Source organism: Mobula hypostoma, unplaced genomic scaffold (genome assembly GCF_963921235.1).
Source record: "Mobula hypostoma unplaced genomic scaffold, sMobHyp1.1 scaffold_111, whole genome shotgun sequence".
In the NCBI taxonomy this organism is placed as follows: Eukaryota; Metazoa; Chordata; class Chondrichthyes; order Myliobatiformes; family Myliobatidae; genus Mobula; species Mobula hypostoma.
Window position 1 is genome coordinate 110,247 of NW_026948223.1, and position 18,896 is coordinate 129,142.

General features: G+C 46.6%; 1 protein-coding gene across 1 annotated transcript in view; it reads right to left on the minus strand.

Annotated features, from left to right (window-relative positions):
• The window catches only part of LOC134342011 (uncharacterized), a 63,298-nt gene that overhangs the window by 26,192 nt on the left and 18,210 nt on the right, over positions 1 to 18,896 (minus strand). The window contains exons 2-3 of the mRNA XM_063039952.1: positions 4,883 to 5,037; positions 724 to 820 (exon numbers count right to left, since the gene is read on the minus strand). Of these exons, the coding sequence (XP_062896022.1) occupies positions 724 to 733 (10 nt within the window). The 5' untranslated portion in view covers positions 734 to 820; positions 4,883 to 5,037. The remainder of the gene's footprint in view (positions 1 to 723; positions 821 to 4,882; positions 5,038 to 18,896) is intronic.

Consider the following 18,896-nt stretch of genomic DNA (forward strand, 5'->3'; position numbering starts at 1 on the left):
AAAAATTACAGGTAGACAATGTGTGAATAAGACGGTTAGCATGCTTGCTGTCATTAGTTGCAGCACAGAATACTGGCGCAAAGAGATCTTGTGACAGGTTTATAAACTGTTGGTTGGACCAGTTAGAATAACGTGTGCGGTCCTGGTAATAATACTACAGGAAGAATATATTAGTACTGGAGAGATTGCAGATTGAAATTTTTAATTACAAAAGATTGAACCGGATGAGAACATTTTCTGACTCAGAGAAAACACTTTTCCCTCCATAGATGCTGCCTGATCTGCTGAGTTCCTCCATCATTTTGCGTGTTCCCCGCTCTAGTTCCCCTCTTGAAACGCCGAGGGGTTCACTTTAATCCTACTCACCAATGCCATTATATTGTCTAGATAGCCTTCCTTGATTCCACGTTTCTCTCCTGCTGTTTTATATTTCCTGTGCCTTATCACCATTGAAGCTCCTTAATCGTATTTTGAGAAAACCACGTTCTTCATTTGTCCAGAGCCCAGATATTCATTGGGGTATTAAAATACCCAAGCACATCACACATTTACCTACAATGATCTGTCTCCTGATCCTCAGCTATTCCCAACGCTGCAAATTTTCTCGGCTTGGCTACATAAAACGGTTTTCAGAAACATCCCTCAGCCTGTGTAAGCTTCTTCATCTCAACTAATATGTACAAATGCGACAGACGTTAAATTAGAACGATCCAATGATCATACCTGTAGCCATTCTGGTTCTGACTGACGATTGTTGGTTGTTGTTTTCTTGTTTACACTTTTGTCCTGATGCAGGAAAACTTCACATATTGACGATTCTCTGAATTACACACAAGCAGACAGTGAGTCAGAAAGAGTATGATTACTTTGCAAATATGACAGTATCTCCATTCCCTGTATCAGAGCGGCAGCTGCCTTAGGGACCAAACATTCCTTGCTTCCATCAACTTCCCTGCCATGTCTGTATGTCTGTCCAGTGGTATCTGGCGCATCCTACTGATAGAGTCACAGAACAAACAAGAACACCTACAGTCCCTGAGCCCAACGTGAAAATGCTGACCACAGTACCCACAGAGATTGTCCTAATTTTCTGTGTTGGGCCCATTTCCCTCCTGTCCTCTTCACTCCATCTACACATCACAACTGCTTCCAGAATGATACAATTGTGCTGCCTCATCCACTTCCTCTGGCAGGTCCCTCCACATCGTCACCAGCCTCAGCATGAAACCGTTGTTGCTCGTGTTGGTTTTACAATCCATTTACCAATCCTCTGTCCATTTATATCCCCTGTAAGTATGACAATCTTCACTGAAAGCAACATCCATTAATGTTGTGTCATCTGTGAACTCACTAGTAAAGCCTTGTGCGTTCGTATTCAAACCATTGCTATCAAATAACGAATATCAAAGGTCCCAACTTCTAGCCTTGCGGCACACCACTAGTTACCAGCCTCCGTTCTGAGGAGGTATCTTCAACCACAACACGTTGTTTGCTACCTTCAAGGTAATTTTATTTTCTCTCTGGAGCGCATGGGTCCTTATCTTCCAGACCAAGCTGTCATGTGGCAACTTATCAAAAGGCTTTGCTGAAATCCAATGTACCACATCCACTGTCCTCTCATTTACACTCAGCTTCAAAAACCTTAACAAGTACTGTTGAACGCAACGTTCCATGCACAATGCCATATTTCACTCCTGATCAGACGCTGTCGATTCAAATGTCGGTGCATGACTGTCACATATTATGAAAACTTATCTCTTGCATCTCCCTACACTTCTCTGCTCTTACCATCAAAAAGCCAAAGTAGCAACCTGCGTGAAGATAATTTTTCTGTAAATGCTCAAAATTTCCGTCCCTAAGTATCCGTTCCAAGATTTTGCCCACCACTGATGTAACACTCACTGGTCTATAATCACCAGAATTATATCGTTTATACGTTTATTGAATTAAAAAAGAAGATCTGCCATTCTACAGTCCCGTTTTACTACTCCTGTGGCCAGAGAGAGCACACGGATCATTGTCAATGTCACTGTAAAGTCCCTCCTCACTCCCCGTAGTGATGTGGTGTGCATTGGAATCTTAAAAAAACACCTCTTTCTTAACATTGCTGTGCTGCTATGCTAACGTCACAATCATAGTCCATGCCATTGTAACTCTGACGCAAATCATTCATTGTGCACCTCACCTGCGCGTGCGCAGCCCTCCGGTGAAAAAATGATGTCGTATCTGTTAAATAGGGGCCGTGGACAATTCTGATTTCATGGAGTGGGACGTGAAAGTACAGAGGAATATCTGGAGAACTTTTTGAAATGCTTGTTCGCTGCGTGGTCGGTAATCTTTTGGAAGGTAAGCCTCAAAATCCCCGGCTTTGGCTGCTGTTGGCGACCGAGGTTGAGGTCGAATCGTTCGGACAGAGACGGCGCTCAGTACTCGGTGTCGGAGAGCTGATCAGAGCTCGAATTTTTCGGATGACTCAGAGTCGGATTGTGGTCGGCATGGCAGGGAGAGTTTTTCCTTCTCCCGTCTGCATGAGATGTGGGACATTTGAAAGTCTTCGAACTTTTACTGTGCTCATGGACTTTCTTCAGCAAGTTATGGTATTGTTGCACTGTTGTAACTATATGTTATAATTATTTGGTTTTGTCAGTTTTTTTTCAGTCTTGGTTTGTCCTGTGTTTTGTGATAACACACCGGAGGAAACATTGTATCATTTCTTAATGCATGCATTACTAAATGATAATAAAAGAGGACTACGTGTCTTCATAATCTAATCTAATCCTCCAGGCACATTTCCGTCTTTGCTCCTGAGTAGTCCTACCCTCAATCTGTTCATCCTGTCCTTCAGTAACGTGTAGAACTTGATGGGACTTTCCTTCATCATACTCGCCAAGGACTTCTCAAGTCCCCTTGACCCTCTAAATCCCTTCTAAAGCTCCTTCCTGGATACCTTATAATACTCCGGAGCCGTGCTTGAATGCTGCTTCCTAAATATACTATTCCCTGAGATAATGTGTTATCAATTTATGCTTCCAAATTGCTAAGAATACCATCACAATTATCCATCCACTAATTAAATTCTGTTCCGTATCTTCTACATGTCCATGACCATGATAAAAGTTAGGTTATTGTGATAACTATCTCAAAAAGGTCACCTATCCTGACGTCTGTCAGTATCATTGCGTAGTACTGGGCACAGTATGGGATCCCTTCCAGTTGGTCCATCTACAAGATAAATCAGGACTCATTCCGAGACACACAGCATATTTTGCCCCATGGACCCATTTTGGAATAAGGAGGTGGGGATCAAATGCAGGAAAGTAGAAGTCACCAATGATAACTACCCTTTTATATTTGTACCTTTCCAAAAGCTGTCAAGTTATCTGCTTCTCGTTATCCCAGTGGCTTTAGGGAAAGCCTAGAGAATACTCCCAGAATGAATGACAGTGCCTGTACTGTTTCTGATTTTCACCCACATTGAGTCTGTCGATGGTCCCTCCATGATGTACTCCGATGATACCACCCTGATTAGCAATTATAATTGTCCTCCTTTCACTTCCCTCCATGTGCATTCTGAAACCCTGGAACATCAGACAGCCAATCCTTCCCTTGTAGCAGTCCTGCCTGTGTAATGGTGATAACATGTACCACCCAAGTACTGAACCATGTTCTACATCCGTTAGTCTTGCGAGACCATGGATCTACGCCTGGAAAGTCTTCATACAACCGGGCAAGGTTGTATAGAAGACCGGCAGTTGTCCATGCTGCAAGTCTTCCCTCTCCACGACACCGATGTTGTCCAATGGAAGGGCAAGGGCCAATACAGCTTGGCACCAGTGTCGTCGCAGAGCACTGTGTAGTTAAGTGCCTTGCTGAAGACACACTGCATCGGCTAGGGTTCAAGCTTACGACCTTCAGTTCGTTAGTCCAATACCTTAACCACCTGGCCACGTACCCACACACTAACCATGTTCTAAGTTACTCTTATTCTTCATACTTATTGTATTCAACACATTTCAATCCATCCAAATGACGAGCACCGTCCACAGCCTATCCTTACACTGCCTCTGTGAACATTGCACCTACCTTTATATCAACGGCTCCATCATCTGACGAAACACTCTGGTTCCCATCCCTCAACGACTGAGTTTAAACCGACTCCGGCAGCTCCAGCAGACCTGGCTGCAGGGACATTCGTTCATCTCAAGTACAGGCAGAACTCGTGCCCTTTGTACAGGTTCAAATGGGAACATTGCAAAACACATTCTTGCTTGATCACAGATTCATAGGTTCCGACAATTTATTAGTCGAAAATACTGGATGTCGCCAGGGTATGTAAATGTAAATTATTGGTTGGCCTTTGCTTGTTGGGACTGAATGAAATGTGGTGCTGGGACCTTTGGCATCAAATGCGTTCGTTCTTAGCAAAGGCTTGCAGAAGGATGTAATTGAGTTCCAGTATATCATTGCATCTTTCAATAGCCAGAGGAATCAATGTCGTGTTGCTGTCGTTGATGGTAGTGCCACATTTCTGCAAACACTGCAGCAGAAAGCAATTACTTCGTCTTGCAATGGGAGGAAATTGTCAACGCATTTTGAGATGATTATGCCGTAACACAGACAAGCAAGGAAACATTAAAACTGTCCAAAAGCTACTTTAGAAAATGAAAGAACTTGAAATGAGCAAACACTGAGGAAATGTGTGCGACTTTAAAGATTGGTGCTGCTGACGGCACATTAACAGATCTGGAGTGATTGCAACTGGATCTGACAGAGACATAACTGGTCCTTCGGGGCTCATTCAGTCTCACTCCAACTATTTCATACCTTTCTTCTTACACCAATGTATGTCAAAAGGACCAGAGTTTGAGTAAATGAGACTCACCAAACTTTCTCTTGACTGCATCACTGGAAACTCCGAGTCAGATGAGTTCTCTCTGGTTGATGCTCTCAGTCCTCGGGCTGCAATGTCGGTCTTCAGTTGTGGTTTGCTTCCAGTTGTGGGCTTTTCTTCCAATAAATCTCTCACCGCAGGTCTAACTGTAACCAGGGAGATAACGAAGCACGTTAACAATACAAACGAGAGCAAAACATCTCTGCACAATGTTATTAGAAACAAACCAACTGAAATTTAAAGTTGGAGACAAATGTAATGATCTCAGTGAACAAACCTGTAATTGACCCTCACGTGTCACCAAACCTGATATGGGATACGAAGGTGTCATCACTCAGTAATGGTGAGACATAAGACACAGGAACAGAATAAGGTCTTTCGGTCCATCAAGTCTGCTCCAGAATTCATCCATGGCTGATTTATTCCAACACCGTATTCCTGCGTTGCTGCTATAACAGTCAACCTACCTAGCAATCAAGAACGACAGTCTCCATCACCCTCTTTGTTAACATAATTCCACAGGTCAATCAACACCTGTCTGCAGTAATTTCTCCCATCTTAGTTTTAGAGTGGAACTTCTTTCATCTGAGGCTCCGCTCTCAGATCCCAGAGTTTCCATCTGATGGAGACATCATCCCGATGTAACATCCAGGCTTCTTAGTATTCAGTAGTTTTAAATAGCAAACCAACATCCCCAACCACCGCGATCCTCGTGAACTCCACTGAGTACAGGTGCAAACCCATAAAATTTTCCTCATTCATAAAGACTATCATTCCTGAGATTAATCATGTGAACCTTGTTAGAAATAACGATATGGATCACCGTTCCAGGAATAACAGGGAAATTGATACCCGAATAATTCACTGGGAAAAGCCGTGGTTTATTTGCTGGTTTACAAACTATCACAAAATGAGCGCCTGTGCACTTTCCATTTCCAGAAAATTTAAATTATTCCTGGGTGAATGCAATAAAAAGAAACCAGAATCAGTGGAAAAGATCAGTTTGTAGGGAGAGGAACAAAGATAACGAATCGGGTTCACAACTGTTCGCCAGAATGGATTCAAACATTATCCATATTTTAGTGCAGATCTACTATGTGTTTTCCTTGGAGGGACTGAGGCTGTGGACTGAGATCTTGTAGAGGTTTCTAGGATTATGATAGGCGAAGATAAAGTAGACAGGGAGTATATATTCGCTAGTTAGAGATGTCTAATACCAGAGGACATGCACTGAAGGTGTGAGGGAGTAGATGCGATAGAAATGTGAGGGCAAACACAAGGAACTCTGCAGATGCTGGAAATTCAAGCAACACTCATCAAATTTGCTAGTGAGCGCAGCAGGCCAAGCAGCATCTCTAGGAAGAGGTACAGTCGACGTTTCGGGCCGAGATCCTTCGTCAGGACTAACTGAAGGAAGAGTGAGTAAGGGATTTGAAAGTGGGAGGGGGAGGAGGAGATCCGAAATGATAGGAGAAGACAGGAGGGGGAGGGATGGAGCCAAGAGCTGGACAGGTGATTGGCAAAAGGGATATGAGAGGATCATGGGACAGGAGGCCCAGGGAGAAGGAAAAGGTGGGGGGGGGGGACCCAGAGGATGGGCAAGGGGTATAGTCAGAGGGACAGAGGGAGAAAAAGGAGAGAGAGAGAGAAATAATGTGTGTATATAAATAAAAAAGCGGGGTATGAGGGGGAGGCGGGGCATTAGCGGAAGTTAGAGAAGTCGATGTTCATGACATCAGGTTGGAGGCTACCCAGACGGAATATAAGGTGTTGTTCCTCCAACCTGAGCATGGCTTCATCTTTACAGTAGAGGAGGCCGTGGATAGACATATCAGAATGGGAATGGGATGTGGAATTAAATTGTGTGGCCACTGGGTGATCCTGCTTTCTCTGGCGGACAGAGCGTAGGTGTTCAGCAAAACGATCTCCCAGTCTGTGTCGGGTCTCTCTAATATATAGAACGCCACGTCGGGTCTCTCCAATATATAGAACGCCACATCGGGAGCACCGGACGCAGTATATCACCCAAGCCGACTCACAGCTGAGTCGGCTTGGGTGATATACTTCGTCCGGTGCTCCTGATGTGGCCTTCTATATATTGGAGAGACCCGACGCAGACTGTCTGGGGCCCTGAATGGTGGTAAGGGAGGAAGTGTAAGGGCGTGTGCAGTACCTGTTCCGCTTACAAGGATAAGTTCCAGGAGGGAGATCAGTGGGGAGGGATGGGGGGGGACGAATGGACAAGCGCATAGGGAGCGATCCCTGCGGAAAGCAGAGAGAGGCGGGGAGGGAAAGATGTGCTTAGTGGTGTGATCCCGTTGGAGGTGGCGGAAGTTACGGAGAATAATATGTTGGACCCGGAGGCTGGTGGGGTGGTAGGTGAGGACCAGGGGAACCTTATTCCTAGTGCGCTGACTGGGGTATGGAGTGAGAGCAGATGTGCGTGAAATGGGGGAGATGCGTTTGAGAGCAGAGTTGATTGTGGAGGAAGGGAAGCCCCTTTCTTTAAAAAAGGAAGACATCTCCCTCGTTCTGGAATGAAAAGAGAGCAGATGCGGCGGAGACGGAGGAATTGCGAAAAGGGGATGGCATTTTGCAAGAGACAGGGTGAGAAGAGGAATAGTCCAGATAGCTGTGAGAGTCAGTAGGCTTATAGTAGACATCAGTAGATAAGCTGTCTCCAGAGATAGAGACAGAAACATCTCGAAACGGGAGGGAGGTGTCGGAAATGGACCAGGTAAACTTGAGGGCAGGGTGAAAGTTGGAGGCAAAGTTAATGAAGTTAACGAGCTCAGCATGCGCGCAGGAAGCAGCGCCAATGCAGTCGTTGATGTAGCGAAGGAAAAGTGGGGGACAGATACCAGAATAGGCCAACAAAAAGGCAGGCGTAGCTAGGACCCATACCGGTGCCCATGGCTACACCTTTAGTTTGGAGGAAGTGGGAGGAGCCAAAGCAGAAATTATTAAGAGTAAGGACTAATTCTGCTAGACGGAGCAGAGTGCTGGTAGAGGGCAACTGATCAGGTCTGGAATCCAAAAAGTAGAGGAGAGCTTTGAGACCTTCCTGATGGGGGATGGAAGCATATAGGGACTGGACATCCATGGTGAAAATAAAGCGGTGGGAGCCAGGGAACTTTAAATCATCGAAAGGTTTAAGAGCGTGAGAAGTGCCACGAACATAGGTAGGAAGGGATTAAAGAAGGGGGGATAAAACCGTGTCGAGGTATGCAGGAACGAGTTCGGCGGGGCAGGAGCAAGCTTAGACAATATGTCTATGCCAGGACAGGCAGGTTTGTGGATCTTGGGTAGGAGGTAGAAACGGGAAGTGCGAGATGTGGGAACTATAAGGTTGGTAGCAGTGGATGGGAGATCCCCTGAACGGATGAAGTCGGTGATGGTGTTGGAAGGAATGTGAGGGTAGGTTGTTTTACGCAGGGAGAGGTGGATGCCAGGAATGCGATCCCTGGTGTGGTGGTAAAAACAAATAAGTTGGAGGATTTTAAGAGAAGTTGACATAGGCACATGAATGTGCGGAAGTTTGAAATGATATGGACATTGTGTAGGTAGGAGTGATTAGCGTTTTGTGGGGTTGATTTACTGTTTAGCTTGTTCAACACAATATTCTGGGCCGAAGGGCCTGTTCCTGTGATGTATTGTTCTGTCCTATGTCCATCACCTTGAGTTTCTGTTTGACTCCCACTTGCTGGCAGACAGGGGACAGTGAGGGGGAATTTCCAACCATGGATTGAACACTGAACCTTCAGATCGATTTCAACGGCTTCAAACACGGAACAGCCCAGTTAATCACCGACTCTCTCTGTGCGTATGGAATGGGAACTCATTCTCTGCTTTGCTTCCAAATGAACTCTAGAATTAAACATCTGTGAGAACGTAAATACTCGCTCAACATCTCATAAACCCGGGCACTTTGATCTTTGGGTGAATAAGCCCTGTGTGGTATTCCAGGACCCAACCTCACACGTCACAACACACAACAAGAGCATCGCACATCTTCGCCACTTCTCACACTGGGTGGTGTAATCAGCGATTCCCACTGCCAGTATCCTTTTCAACGTGGAAGGAGCTCCAAACAGTCCCATCTGTAGAAGCATAAACCTGCCTCAAAGCCCCAACAGTATAAGTTACATATTCCTGGAGTCCCCTTCCCAGGATTATAAACCAAGCCTCGATGTTTCCGGGAATCTTTGCTGCCAGTAATATACAGCTGTGTCTCAGCTATTATCAGTTCAAACACTAACACTCCCACACCGACCAGGACACAACTGAAAACATATGATTCTCTGTCGGGGCTGGGATCGAGCTGGAAACATGAACCTTGGGTCACAAAGAGGGCGCGGATGAATTTCAACTGATCTGTATAGTTCAATCGAGCATATTTGTCCATTATTTTATTGTTGAGTGAGACATGGGCCAGGTCAATTGGTCGGCACATTTGGTGCAGTATAACAGGAATAAAATGATTTTGATAAAAAATTGAAATTATATTATTGGGAACTCAGTACAACAGATTCTCTTTTTGAACTTGATCCACACATACTGGCTCATTTCATGATGTTTGTGACATCCGAAACAGAATTGCGCAAATACAGTCCCGACATTCATAATTTATCTCTTCATTCCAGCTCCTGTAGAGTAAATTCTCAAAGCATTCTCTCGCATCCACAATGGCTCTGGAGACCACTGTCTCTCCAGTGAGCGGCAGGGACCACGGAGCGATAAAGATCTTCAACAGTCTTTGCAGCACTGGTGGGCTGTTACCCTGGTGACGGAGGAAATAGCTCACCAAAAATAGCGGTAAAAGGAAATAAGAAACTCAATGTGACAGGTTCTGAGTTTCTGTATGAGCAAAATGAACACTGATTCTCGTGGATGTATTAACCCTGTTGAGGTGCATTCAGTAATTTTCCTGCAGAACTATCACCATCAGCGGTGCTGACGCAGGTCCAAAACAAAAAACACATTGTTGGATACGATCTGTCTGCAACAAATGTCGATCATGTGTCGAACGATGAAATTAAATTCACAGAGCCCTTACAGCACAGACACAGAACTGTTAGCCCATCCAGTCCGTGCCATGTTCGATGTGGTCCCATCCCCCTGCACCCAGACCATAGCCCTCTATACTTCCCTCATCCATGTACCTACCCAAACATCTCTCAGATACTACAGCTGAACCTTCATCTCTCACTTCTGCTGGGAGCTGGTTCCGCATTCGCACTACCCTCAGAGTGAAGCAGTTCCCCCTCGGATTCCTCTTAAATATTTCACTTTTTGCAGTAAATCCATGATCTTCTCCGACCTGTGCGGCAAAGGCATACACATACATTCACCTTACTTATATTATAATCATTTTGTAAACCTCCAGCAGCGTTCCCGAAACTGGAGTTCACGGACTCTTGGGTTAATAGTAGGGATCAATGGCAAAAAAGGTTGTGAACCTCTGCTAGAACCTCCCCTCGTTCTCCTTTGCTTCAGGGACTCAAGTCCTAACCTGTTCAACCTCTCCCTATAACTCATTTACCGAACTACCAGCAACATCCGTATATTTCCCCTTGCACTCTTCATCCAAGTAGCCGACCATCATTGCACGCAATTCTGCAAATTTGGATTCTCAGTGTCTTTGACAGCTTGAGCATTAACCTTCCAGCTCCTCCTCGAAATACTCTGATTTAATAAGGCCAAGAAGCCCAGAACTCTCTTTATGACGGTACCTATCTCTGGTGCCACTTTCAAGGAAGTGTGGTTCTACATTCCCATGTCACGTTGTTCTGTCACACACCGCTGACCCCTGCCAGTCACTCTGTAAGTCATATACTGGTTTCTCCTACCCACACTTATCTGCATTAGATCCCAACCTAGTTTCCCAGTTTCACACAATTCCGTTTCCCAAGAGACTTAAATCACTCCAAGTGTTACGTACACGCAACTGTTTAAATGAACCAGCAGCAATAGAACACACCTGGAGTCTGGTTTTGATGCTAAAATCACTATTTATTAGTAACTAGTGTGTGTGTGTGTGTGTGTGTGTGTGTGTGTAAATATAATTCCAAAACTCGTTCAAGCTCGGGTGGCAAGATTTAAAGTCTTACGATGGTAATGTAAGGAAGTTCAGTTCGATCCACGGAATTAGTATGTGAGAGAGAGACGTATTTGTAATCCAAGGTGAAAACCACACTAGGAGAAGAACGAGTAAACAGGTCCCGTTGATCCTTCGTCGTCAGGATCCAAATCCACTCTCGAGTTAGCCAAACACAGCTTATCACTAAGGGGACCGTCTACGAGGGTAAACTACCACCCAGGCAAGGGTAGACACACGGGTAGCCTCCACAGGGTCAGCCCTTCCACTCACCGTGACAGCCACTGATCAATTCCCCTGATCGATCCTCAACCCTCGCTTGTGGGCACTCGAAAGTTCCACCCAGTGACTCCTCTGTCACTGGCCTCCTTTCGCTGATCGGTCGCCGTAACCGGTGTCCCACTGTGTGTCTCTGGGAGAGTCATCTGACCTTGTTTAAATAAACACGCTACGAAGCAACTGTGAACATTGAACTGTCCATCACATAACTCCACCTCTCTCTCACCATGGCAACCAAGCAACTGTGAACATCGAACTGTCCATCACATAACTCCGCCTCTCTCACCATGGCAACCAAGAAGCAACTGTGAACATCGAACTGTCCATCACATAACTCCACGTCTCTCTCACCATGGCAACCAAGCAACTGTGAACATCGAACTGTCCATCACATAACTCCACCTCTCTATCACCATGGCAAGCAAGAAGCAACTGTGAACATCGAACTGTCCATCAGATAACTCCACCTCTCTCTCACCATGGCAACCAAGAAGCAACTGTGAACATCGAACTGTCCATCACATAACTCCGCCTCTCTCTCACCATGGCAACCAAGCAACTGTGAACATCGAACTGTCCATCACATAACCACCTCTCTCTCACCATGGCAACCAAGAAGCAACTGTGAACATCGAACTGTCCATCACATAACTCCGCCTCTCTCTCACCATGGCAACCAAGAAGCAACTGTGAACATCGAACTGTCCATCACATAACGCCGCCTCTCTCTCACCATGGCAACCAAGAAGCAACTGTGAACATCGAACTGTCCATCACATAACTCCGCCTCTCTCTCACCATGGCAACCAAGCAACTGTGAACATCGAACTGTCCATCACATAACCACCTCTCTCTCACCATGGCAACCAAGAAGCAACTGTGAACATCGAACTGTCCATCACATAACTCCGTCTCTCTCTCACCATGGCAACCAAGAAGCAACTGTGAACATTGAACTGTCCATCACATAACTCCGCCTCTCTCTCACCATGGCAACCAAGAAGCAACTGTGAACATCGAACTGTCCATCACATAACTCCACGTCTCTCTCACCATGGCAACCAAGCAACTGTGAACATCGAACTGTCCATCACATAACTCCACCTCTCTATCACCATGGCAACCAAGAAGCAACTGTGAACATCGAACTGTCCATCACATAACTCCACCTCTCTCTCACCATGGCAACCAAGAAGCAACTGTGAACATCGAACTGCCATCACATACTCCGCTCTCTCTCACCATGGCAACCAAGAAGCAACTGTGAACATCGAACTGTCCATCACATAACCCACCCTCTCTCACCATGGCAACCAAGAAGCAACATGAACTGTCCATCACATAACCCACTCTCTCTCACCATGGCAACCAAGAAGCAACTGTGAACATCGAACTGTCCATCACATAACTCCGCCTCTCTCTCACCATGGCAACCAAGAAGCAACTGTGAACATCGAACTGTCCATCACATAACCCACCTCTCTCTCACCATGGCAACCAAGAAGCAACTGTGAACATCGAACTGTCCATCACATAACTCCGCCTCTCTCTCACCATGGCAACCAAGCAACTGTGAACATCGAACTGTCCATCACATAACCCGCCTCTCTCTCACCATGGCAACCAAGAAGCAACTGTGAACATCGAACTGTCCATCACATAACTCCGCCTCTCTCTCACCATGGCAACCAAGAAGCAACTGTGAACATCGAACTGTCCATCACATAACCCGCCTCTCTCTCACCATGGCAACCAAGAAGCAACTGTGAACATCGAACTGTCCATCACATAACTCCGCTCTCTCTCTCACCATGGCAACCAAGCAACTGTGAACATCGAACTGTCCATCACATAACTCCACCTCTCTCTCACCATGGCAACCAAGAAGCAACTGTGAACATCGAACTGTCCATCACATAACTCCTACCTCTCTCTCACCATGGCAACCAAGAAGCAACTGTGAACATCGAACTGTCCATCACATAACTCCGCCTCTCTCTCACCATGGCAACCAAGAAGCAACTGTGAACATCGAACTGTCCATCACATAACTCCGCCTCTCTCTCACCATGGCAACCAAGAAGCAACTGTGAACATCGAACTGTCCATCACATAACATAACCACCTCTCTCTCACCATGGCAACCAAGAAGCAACTGTGAACATCGAACTGTCCATCACATAACTCCGCCTCTCTCTCACCATGGCAACCAAGAAGCAACTGTGAACATCGAACTGTCCATCACATAACTCCGCCTCTCTCTCACCATGGCAACCAAGAAGCAACTGTGAACATCGAACTGTCCATCACATAACTCCGCCTCTCTCTCACCATGGCAACCAAGAAGCAACTGTGAACATCGAACTGTCCATCACATAACGCCGCTCTCTCTCACCATGGCAACCAAGAAGCAACTGTGAACATCGAACTGTCCATCACATAACTCCGCCTCTCTCTCACCATGGCAACCAAGAAGCAACTGTGAACATCGAACTGTCCATCACATAACTCCACCTCTCTCTCACCATGGCAACCAAGAAGCAACTGTGAACATCGAACTGTCCATCACATAACTCCACCTCTCTCTCACCATGGCAACCAAGAAGCAACTGTGAACATCGAACTGTCCATCACATAACTCCGCCTCTCTCTCACCATGGCAACCAAGAAGCAACTGTGAACATCGAACTGTCCATCACATAACTCCACCTCTCTCTCACCATGGCAACCAAGAAGCAACTGTGAACATCGAACTGTCCATCACATAACACCGCCTCTCTCTCACCATGGCAACCAAGAAGCAACTGTGAACATCGAACTGTCCATCACATAACGCCGCCTCTCTCTCACCATGGCAACCAAGAAGCAACTGTGAACATCGAACTGTCCATCACATAACTCCGCCTCTCTCTCACCATGGCAACCAAGCAACTGTGAACATCGAACTGTCCATCACATAACCACCTCTCTCTCACCATGGCAACCAAGAAGCAACTGTGAACATCGAACTGTCCATCACATAACTCCGCCTCTCTCTCACCATGGCAACCAATAAGCAACTGTGAACATCGAACTGCCCATCACATAACACCGCCTCTCTCTCACCATGGCAACCAAGAAGCAACTGTGAACATCGAACTGTCCATCACATAACGCCGCCTCTCTCTCACCATGGCAACCAAGAAGCAACTGTGAACATCGAACTGTCCATCACATAACTCCGCCTCTCTCTCACCATGGCAACCAAGCAACTGTGAACATCGAACTGTCCATCACATAACCACCTCTCTCTCACCATGGCAACCAAGAAGCAACTGTGAACATCGAACTGTCCATCACATAACTCCACCTCTCTATCACCATGGCAACCAAGAAGCAACTGTGAACATCGAACTGTCCATCAGATAACTCCACCTCTCTCTCACCATGGCAACCAAGCAACTGTGAACATCGAACTGTCCATCACATAACCACCTCTCTCTCACCATGGCAACCAAGAAGCAACTGTGAACATCGAACTGTCCATCACATAACTCCACCTCTCTATCACCATGGCAACCAAGAAGCAACTGTGAACATCGAACTGTCCATCACATAACTCCACCTCTCTCTCACCATGGCAACCAAGAAGCAACTGTGAACATCGAACTGTCCATCACATAACTCCGCCTCTCTCTCACCATGGCAACCAAGAAGCAACTGTGAACATCGAACTGTCCATCACATAACTCCGCCTCTCTCTCACCATGGCAACCAAGAAGCAACTGTGAACATCGAACTGTCCATCACATAACGCCGCCTCTCTCTCACCATGGCAACCAAGAAGCAACTGTGAACATCGAACTGTCCATCACATAACTCCGCCTCTCTCTCACCATGGCAACCAAGCAACTGTGAACATGGAACTGTCCATCACATAACCACCTCTCTCTCACCATGGCAACCAAGAAGCAACTGTGAACATCGAACTGTCCATCACATAACTCCGCCTCTCTCTCACCATGGCAACCAAGAAGCAACTGTGAACATCGAACTGCCCATCACATAACACCGCCTCTCTCTCACCATGGCAACCAAGAAGCAACTGTGAACATCGAACTGTCCATCACATAACGCCGCCTCTCTCTCACCATGGCAACCAAGAAGCAACTGTGAACATCGAACTGTCCATCACATAACTCCGCCTCTCTCTCACCATGGCAACCAAGAAGCAACTGTGCACATCGAACTGTCCATCACATAACTCCGCCTCTCTCTCACCATGGCAACCAAGCAACTGTGAACATCGAACTGTCCATCACATAACCACCTCTCTCTCACCATGGCAACCAAGAAGCAACTGTGAACATCGAACTGTCCATCACATAACTCCGTCTCTCTCTCACCATGGCAACCAAGAAGCAACTGTGAACATTGAACTGTCCATCACATAACTCCGCCTCTCTCACCATGGCAACCAAGAAGCAACTGTGAACATCGAACTGTCCATCACATAACTCCACGTCTCTCTCACCATGGCAACCAAGCAACTGTGAACATCGAACTGTCCATCACATAACTCCACCTCTCTATCACCATGGCAACCAAGAAGCAACTGTGAACATCGAACTGTCCATCAGATAACTCCACCTCTCTCTCACCATGGCAACCAAGAAGCAACTGTGAACATCGAACTGTCCATCACATAACTCCGCCTCTCTCTCACCATGGCAACCAAGCAACTGTGAACATCGAACTGTCCATCACATAACCACCTCTCTCTCACCATGGCAACCAAGAAGCAACTGTGAACATCGAACTGCCCATCACATAACACCGCCTCTCTCTCACCATGGCAACCAAGAAGCAACTGTGAACATCGAACTGTCCATCACATAACGCCGCCTCTCTCTCACCATGGCAACCAAGAAGCAACTGTGAACATCGAACTGTCCATCACATAACTCCGCCTCTCTCTCACCATGGCAACCAAGCAACTGTGAACATGGAACTGTCCATCACATAACCACCTCTCTCTCACCATGGCAACCAAGAAGCAACTGTGAACATCGAACTGTCCATCACATAACTCCGCCTCTCTCTCACCATGGCAACCAAGAAGCAACTGTGAACATCGAACTGCCCATCACATAACACCGCCTCTCTCTCTCACCATGGCAACCAAGAAGCAACTGTGAACATCGAACTGTCCATCACATAACTCCGCCTCTCTCTCACCATGGCAACCAAGCAACTGTGAACATCGAACTGTCCATCACATAACCACCTCTCTCTCACCATGGCAACCAAGAAGCAACTGTGAACATCGAACTGTCCATCACATAACGCCGCCTCTCTCTCACCATGGCAACCAAGAAGCAACTGTGAACATCGAACTGTCCATCACATAACGCCACCTCTCTCTCACCATGGCAACCAAGAAGCAACTGTGAACATCGAACTGTCCATCACATAACTCCGCCTCTCTCTCACCATGGCAACCAAGCAACTGTGAACATGGAACTGTCAATCACATAACCACCTCTCTCTCACCATGGCAACCAAGAAGCAACTGTGAACATCGAACTGTCCATCACATAACTCCGCCTCTCTCTCACCATGGCAACCAAGAAGCAACTGTGAACATCGAACTGCCCATCACATAACACCGCCTCTCTCTCACCATGGCAACCAAGAAGCAACTGTGAACATCGAACTGTCCATCACATAACGCCGCCTCTCTCTCACCATGGCAACCAAGAAGCAACTGTGAACATCGAACTGTCCATCACATAACTCCGCCTCTCTCTCACCATGGCGACCAAGCAACTGTGAACATCGAACTGTCCATCACATAACCACCTCTCTCTCACCATGGCAACCAAGAAGCAACTGTGAACATCGAACTGTCCATCACATAACTCCGTCTCTCTCTCACCATGGCAACCAAGAAGCAACTGTGAACATTGAACTGTCCATCACATAACTCCGCCTCTCTCACCATGGCAACCAAGAAGCAACTGTGAACATCGAACTGTCCATCACATAACTCCACGTCTCTCTCACCGTGGCAACCAAGCAACTGTGAACATCGAACTGTCCATCACATAACTCCACCTCTCTATCACCATGGCAACCAAGAAGCAACTGTGAACATCGAACTGTCCATCACATAACGCCGCCTCTCTCTCACCATGGCAACCAAGAAGCAACTGTGAACATCGAACTGTCCATCACATAACTCCGCCTCTCTCTCACCATGGCAACCAAGAAGCAACTGTGAACATCGAACTGTCCATCACATAACTCCGCCTCTCTCTCACCATGGCAACCAAGAAGCAACTGTGAACATCGAACTGTCCATCACATAACGCCGCCTCTCTCTCACCATGGCAACCAAGAAGCAACTGTGAACATCGAACTGTCCATCACATAACTCCGCCTCTCTCTCACCATGGCAACCAAGCAACTGTGAACATCGAACTGTCCATCACATAACCACCTCTCTCTCACCATGGCAACCAAGAAGCAACTGTGAACATCGAACTGTCCATCACATAACTCCGCCTCTCTCTCACCATGGCAACCAAGAAGCAACTGTGAACATCGAACTGTCCATCACATAACGCCGCCTCTCTCTCACCATGGCAACCAAGAAGCAACTGTGAACATCGAACTGTCCATCACATAACTCCGCCTCTCTCTCACCATGGCAACCAAGCAACTGTGAACATCGAACTGTCCATCACATAACCACCTCTCTCTCACCATGGCAACCAAGAAGCAACTGTGAACATCGAACTGTCCATCACATAACTCCGTCTCTCTCTCACCATGGCAACCAAGAAGCAACTGTGAACATTGAACTGTCCATCACATAACTCCGCCTCTCTCACCATGGCAACCAAGAAGCAACTGTGAACATCGAACTGTCCATCACATAACTCCACGTCTCTCTCACCGTGGCAACCAAGCAACTGTGAACATCGAACTGTCCATCACATAACTCCACCTCTCTATCACCATGGCAACCAAGAAGCAACTGTGAACATCGAACTGTCCATCACATAACGCCGCCTCTCTCTCACCATGGCAACCAAGAAGCAACTGTGAACATCGAACTATCCATCACATAACTCCGCCTCTCTCTCACCATGGCAACCAAGCAACTGTGAACATCGAACTGTCCATCACATAACCACCTCTCTCTCACCATGGCAACCAAGAAGCAACTGTGAACATCGAACTGTCCATCACATAACTCCGTCTCTCTCTCACCATGGCAACCAAGAAGCAACTGTGAACATTGAACTGTCCATCACATAACTCCGCCTCTCTCACCATGGCAACCAAGAAGCAACTGTGAACATCGAACTGTCCATCACATAACTCCACGTCTCTCTCACCATGGCAACCAAGCAACTGTGAACATCGAACTGTCCATCACATAACTCCACCTCTCTATCACCATGGCAACCAAGAAGCAACTGTGAACATCGAACTGTCCATCAGATAACTCCACCTCTCTCTCACCATGGCAACCAAGAAGCAACTGTGAACATCGAACTGTCCATCACATAACTCCGCCTCTCTCTCACCATGGCAACCAAGCAACTGTGAACATCGAACTGTCCATCACATAACCACCTC